Source organism: Acanthaster planci, linkage group LG09, assembly GCF_054643075.1.
Source record: "Acanthaster planci isolate LZ-2023a linkage group LG09, COTS_SCS, whole genome shotgun sequence".
NCBI lineage: Eukaryota > Metazoa > Echinodermata > Asteroidea > Valvatida > Acanthasteridae > Acanthaster > Acanthaster planci.
In genome coordinates this window covers 18715181-18721939 of record NC_141785.1, presented here as the reverse complement: position 1 = coordinate 18721939, position 6759 = coordinate 18715181, and the positions used below count along the sequence as shown (strand labels likewise).

The window sequence follows — 6759 nt, the reverse complement described above, 5'->3', positions numbered from 1 at the left end:
AGCCAACCCACGCATTTGTATTCGGTTCGGTAAAATGGCCGCTGGTTGGCTTCTTTTCCAGGTTTTTTTTCATATACGTCCGTGTCGTCAGCCATTTAGTCCTACAGGTTTTATTTTTGTAATGAAGTGGCTGTTGGATGTATATCTTTGTTTTTATAAAAACCAATGACTGGAAAATTTCCTGATAGAGTCTGTGCAATAAATAAGTTGAAATCGAGTTCAATTATGCTGGTGTTGAGCTTGTGTTGTGCTATATTGACAGGTACAAACATGACGGATTTTTTAAAATTCCGTTTCCTTGTATGCATCATTAAGCATTCTGCGTAGCTTTCAGTTTTTAGCAGCCTTTTGTCGTGATGTCGAGCGTTCTCCAGCTCTGCCACCAGCTGGGGAATTTAATAAAAAAAACCCTCCTGCTCATTATATCAGATGATTAAACTCACTGTTGGCCAAAACTAATAAATGAAAGGTGTTACTAAAGCACAGCGTGGCGCACAGTTCCTCATTGAAGAAAGTGATAGAATAACATTCTTACAACCTTCAATACCCGTTGCGTGTGGTACTGGCTCTTACAGATGAGGTCTCGTTCCAAAATGTCCACCAGAAATATGAGTACATATATCTAAATGTACATATATTTGGATCTGCCAAAAACTTCCATAAAGGGTGACACAATAACAAACAGAATAGTCCAGTACTATCCCCACTTTTAAACATGACCTAGACCACTAGACGTCTTTACAAAACATTAACTATCGTACTTAACAGGCATTGGCTGCTTGGTGATTGAATTCAATACACATGCGGCACTAGCTTGTGGGGGGGGGGGCACAGTAGTAAGTGAATTCAAAACACATTCTAGGTTATGGGATAAGTGGAAACTATCGAATGTGTTTACTTCTTGTACAATGGAATCACCTTCGTGTGGTGAGGTGCAAAGATGTGGTTTATAAACACGCGTGCGCTTTACTGCTCGTTGTGCATTGTGTATGAAACACCAACTATAAATGCACAAATCACCAAATCATAAATTACTTTTTTTCGATGAAAGCTAAATTTCATAACGGAATATACATTTCCGTGACAAAAGGTAGGTGTAGGCCTATATTGAAATTAGCCCAGAAAAATCACGTAGATTTATTCAACTGTTGCGGCGCTAAATTTCATCCGTATTCCAGGAAAAGGACATGGCCAATAATGCGTGACTGTTTGGCTCAGAATCTGACATAACTATGAATTTCATTCAACACCCCCCCCCATTAGAAGGTCAATAATGGTCAATACTGGCACAATGCACAACATTTAATGTTACATTACACTACAGTGATAGTTTTACACGTAACTGTACGCGTATACCCTGTTTTAGCGGACAACGGTCTCATTAACGACGGTGTGGAACATGCAAAGTGTTCAATGACAGTCACACTCATTGCAAGTTGAAGTCCTAATGTCGATTACAATGTACAGTGTAGTTGAAGCGTTCTTTCAACGAAGTTAGAGTCATTTCCATCTCAATCACACTGATTGCGAGAGACATGCGTTGACCAAAGCGAGGTCTGTGTGTCCTTCGAGAACAGCACCGAGGTTGAAATGTTTCTGTTACGAGAAAAATTCGTCTTCAGTTCATTGCATGGTGGTGTTGCTGGTCGTGAGGTTCATGCGTCACTGCTTGTCTGCCAAGAGAGTTTTTATCCGTTTATGAAAAAAGAATTAATAAAGAAAGTTTAATTTTCTAGTGATGAGACTGTATTATGTGGTATACCAGAAAAGAGGGTTTACACAGGATTATTCATTGAGGGAGCAATGGAGTCTGCTCGGGTGACAGCTGACGACGGAGGTGCCACCTTGTTCTTGCTCCACTTACCGGTTCCCTGAACGGCCAGCAAGATGACGATGACAATGGACACCTCGAGCAACCGCTGGCAGGTCTGGAAGATCATCCATCTCCAAGGGGCGGTGTAGCCGCTCCGGAAGTGGGAGACGTAGATGGAGACCACCGCGTAGAGGTTGATGGAGGTGAGAGCCAGGGCGATGACCGAGCAGGCCAGGACGATGTCGTTGAGGCGCTTGAGGCGCCCGCTCTCCTGCACCCCGACCTCCTGGCTGGTGACGCAGCCTTGCGAGTTGGCCACGATGTGGCGCATCTTCCAGGCTACCACCAGGAACCCGATGCCCAGGAGGCAGCCCCACAGGATGAACATGGCCTGGCAGACCAGAAGGGCATACTTGGTGGAGTTGTCGTAGGCGACGAGGAAGTCAGCCACAAAGACGAAGCAGAGAGAGGGCACGACGATGGCCGCGAGGACCCCTGGCTTCTGGAACTTGGGAGGGGCCAGAGACATCTTGGTTGTCTCCAGGAGGACGAGGAGAAGCACGCTGACCGATGCCGTGATGAAAGGCCAGCCACACGACCACAAGACTGGACCTAGGGGGCAAGGTAGGACTTTTCGGGTTCCATACGGATCTGCATACAGAAAGATGCAGCGAGTGACGCAGGAGACCAGGACCAGGCCGTGCAGTGTGGAATTCAGGCGCGGGGTTTTCCTATTCCCGCGGTATTCTGCATTCTCCCGTGCTGAGCCCTTGGAACACCCGGTGACAAACCACACTATGATGTAGATGGAGAGACAGAGGTACAGAGTCGGGAAAAGATAGATGTGCGCTGGCCATGCCCATTGCCATTCCTCGAACGCCGCCGTCCAATTGGGTGTGGGTGCGGGCCATCGACAGCGCGGCCCGGCAGCCGGCGACGCGGCCGTAGTGGCGCTCACCTTGGTCTGGTTGGAACACTCCGCGGCTTCAGTGGTGATGGAAAAGTTAACGCTATCCATCATCGGCTGTCCTGCCACTTCATAGCCTTGTGTGGTACTTTCAACGGATCACGTTTGCTCGAGGCTTTTATTCCCCTCCTGCTGATGACAACAGCTTTTACCAGGAACTTTCTACAGGTGTAGCTAAGCTACCGGTCCCTCCCCGGAAACAAACAATTCAGCGGCATCCCGTCATCCGTTATTATTGACCAAATAGTGGACACGGTTCCTGACTGGTCGAGGCGACGTGTAGTTCACAACTTTGATTCGATCATAGTAAATTATATTTTTCTCAACCCCGTGGCGGTGGTGCGCGCGTCTCCCTTTCGAATTCAATTAGTCAGCAAATACGAATATACACCCGCGTTGCCTCTCCCTTGTTGACATGCGCTAAATTCGACGATTGCTCATAGTTTAATTACTCTCCACTTCGTCCACTTAGGCATGTGGGCTCCTGTCTCCGTGCCTACATAACAAGCAGTTGCATGTCTCGCATGGTCATCCGTCAGAGGTGTGGAAGGCTCGTGCAACGCGCATAACGGGGCCTTTGAAATCGGGACGAGACGCACGAAGTCATTGCCGAGACGTTGCAAGTGCTCAATCGAGGAAAGCATAAGGGACCCCGCCTTCGGTTAACGGTGTCGTAACTGCACAGTATTCATCAGCCAAATTGTTCGTATGGCTGCACGTCATGTGGTTTACTCGACAGCTGTTCCATCACAGCCTATTCCACACTTCTCCTCATGGTGTACCTGTATTTCACTGTCCTTTGCATCATCGCAGATGACAAAGTCTTGGCTACCAACCGCTGAATTCGAATACATTAATTTAGCGATCACTGAGAGGAAAAAAAAGACCTTTCGGCTGATCAAAATAACCCCATGGGTGGGGAACGACTTTAACCCCTTTATGATACATGTGTTCCATTATAGGTCGTCCCATTCGCCGGCTAGGTGCACTCACTGGCCTGGTATTTTGAAAATTTACATCATCCTCAGTCAAGTGCATTATTTTCCCTCTGAAGATGAAGGCTGCATGTGTTCACTGCCTAACTAAAATGATTTCTCAAGGTGAAGTAAGACCACCATCGAAGCTCAGCACTAGCCATGCGCCGCTTTTGTTTTTTGTGGTTCGCAGCGGTACCGATTGAAGCGACGTCCAAGTTGTAATGGCTTGTAAATTCGGGGTAGGAAAGGGGCCGTTCTGAAGACTTACATTCTCCAATGTCACAGCCTTCATCCAATCTTCATCGATGATGCCGTGTCTATTCCAGGGTTGAAATATGTAGCCCCACTGCGTTTTTCCTGACATTATGTTGAGGGTTGAAGGATGGTGTCTTTCATTTCAGTGTTCCAGTCTACAGCAAATAAACAGTAACTCCAACCAGTCGATACAGTGACAAAATAAGGCAATATACGATCATACTTTCTCCCACATTTCTCCGAATCCACTATACGCATACTCCTCTTCTTCCAGCGTGGCATTTACGAAACTAAACGTGATTAGAGCGGCCAGCAGTAGCATTCATTACGAGAGGGACATCTTAATCTGATTTTACCATTATTGTCACTTGATCTGTTTATCTCGCGGTTTAGTTGGAAGCTCCAGGAAAGGATTTTTGTAAGGAGAACCACGACAATACTCTCTTGAAGACGTCAACCGTCAGGCTTGGTTTGGCCGGAATAACAAGTGCCTCTGCACAATGATGCAGACTAAACTAAGCCAAACTACGGACCATTGGCCACACAGACCGTGCATGGGCCTGACTTTCACATTTGATTCTCAGTATCTGATTGACAGTCGGTTTACCCATTGAATTAGGGGGAGTTATTGACTGGACACGTCACATCAGATCTATGTGCCTCATTAGGCACAGAACTGATTCGTCAGAACTGGTCATACAGACATGATTGTGCCAAAAATACTGTATTCAGTAATCCAATACACGTGTGTTCCAACTGTCGTTTAGGCTTTACGTTTATTGTAATTTTGTCACTGATTTCAGCATCTCAGCATGTTAAGTTTCAGTGATCTTACTGAAGTTACGGGGACCCAGCCCTTATCAGGTTTGAGTCATTTTTAGTGGGACCCTATAGTGGGACCTAATGAATGATTTTCCGTTAGCAAAAATAGAAACGTGCTGTGTCTTTACTTGTAGCGTTATTATGGGGGTGGGGAGTGCCCCCCCCCCGCGGATGCTTGTGCCCTCGGGTGCCCCCCCCTGAAATTTGTGAATACAAAATTTGCAATGTAGTGCAGGTGCAGCTTAATTTTCTTGTAGCACCGCTTTGGGAAAATGTGTGCAACCCTGGGTGCCCCCCTGGAAATTTATCCCTAGGTACGCCACTGTACTGAAGTGTGAAATCACATTGTGATAGTCAACCAACATACTGAGACCTCTCGCTAAGTTAACGCCAAAGTTTACACAGCGGAAATGTGGTTTTTCCTTTGGAACGTCGGCATACCACACAGCCATGTAACGGCAATACCATCGCCGTTGTTGGTTTGTCACGGTCAGAAATGACGTGTGCATTGGTGTTACCATGGTATTTCAATGTAAAAATGCCTTCCTGGACTGACGTTGAGTGATCAACGAGAACAGCCAACAACTACGTAGATTCCTCATAATTATTGTGATTTAACATATACGTGGAATTTGAAGCAACTAATCGTTAATATTTCTTCATATTTTCACTGACTGTGATCTCTTCGCAGTCTAGGAAGTTGGATCGAAGGAGTTGGCCATTTGTCTGTTACAAGAAGTCCATTCCGCTCATTCGACGTGGGATTGCTTCGACCCCAGACACGGGTGGCTCGAGTTCAAGCGTCTTTTCCTTCTGCTATTAATAGACGTCTTTAAGAGACGCTTCCGCTCTAAATTGAATATACATTATACATTCTACATGTATACGGGGAACAAGACCCGACCACCACGCTGTTTTCTCCCGTGTGTTAGTCATCGATTTCAAACCAGGAAGTGTTGCTCGCAAACGGCGAATAAAATGTCGAAACACTTTATCTGCTATTCATGCAAAGAAACGACTTTGGGCGAAGCATATTACGGAGACATCCAAGACAGGCATACATTTGTTTTATATGAAGCCATTTGGATATTGAGTAACTGTGTTATACTTAATTATCACAGATACAGGCATTATTCATATTCTGGGGGCAGGTGTTGTCCTTCGATAGTGCACACATTGATATCCCATAGGCTGACTACAAAGTGTAAAGCCACATCAACACCACGTTCATCATCAGCATGTATATAACCTAATTAGTAGACTTCCAGATCCAAGTTTAAAGCCCAGTTTGCAGTTAGTCCGGTTTGTAGTCAACTTTTCTGTCCTTTATTCAAAGGGCGAGGAGCACACAAACCAAAACATTTCCCTCGTTCCCAAACCTCAGCCTCTTACAGGGCGCAGGGAAAGTTTAATGCCTTTCCCACATTTTGCGAAGGAAATGCGTCACAGGCACGCGTGAGGTCTTGTGGGCACCAGATCAATACATGGGTTGGTAATTTTTGTCGAGCACACAGTTCAGAGAGATGCCAGAGTCGTATATAGAAAGAGTTACGCCAACTTCAGACTTTGGAACCAAAATGGCTGTTCATTATGCGTGCAGTACAGCATGCAGCTGTTGTGTGCTAAGTGTCCATGTTCACTGACACAAAATCCACCATTTTGGTTCCAACAATTGAGGCACTCATGTCGAAACTCTCTCTCTGTCTCTCTTTACATAGTTCTTAGTGATGCTAATCTACTTGAAAAGAAACAAAAGGAAACGCATATGGTGCTGCCAATACATCTATAACGGTAATTGTCATACGTCTATGGCGTCATGCACACGCATTAAACCAGTGTTAAAACCTGGCCGTCAGGCGGACGAATCCCATGGAGAACTCGAACCAATAATGCACGCTTCTTGAAGAACAGATCGTTAGTTTGTC

At 45.7% G+C, this 6759-nt stretch overlaps 1 protein-coding gene across 2 annotated transcripts; it reads right to left on the bottom strand.

Annotated features, from left to right (window-relative positions):
* Window positions 1–231: 231 nt before the first annotated feature.
* On the bottom strand, window positions 232–4510 carry LOC110976701 (uncharacterized). 2 transcript variants are annotated; one of them, XM_022230200.2, is made up of 2 exons: window positions 1865–4510; window positions 232–1673 (listed from the first exon to the last, which is right to left on the bottom strand). In XM_022230200.2, exons 1-2 carry the CDS (start codon window positions 2832–2834, stop codon window positions 1663–1665), a joined length of 981 nt encoding a protein of 326 aa, XP_022085892.1. In that variant the 5' UTR covers window positions 2835–4510; the 3' UTR covers window positions 232–1662. The 2 variants fall into 2 exon arrangements, with proteins under 2 accessions (XP_022085892.1, XP_086997725.1); XM_087141599.1 differs by having other exon boundaries at window positions 232–4506.
* Window positions 4511–6759: the final 2249 nt, after the last annotated feature.

Bases quoted from the DNA above. Each gene is read 5' to 3' on its own strand.
- LOC110976701 (XM_087141599.1), bottom strand. From the start codon at position 2,834: ATGATGGATAGCGTTAACTTTTCCATCACCACTGAAGCCGCGGAGTGT.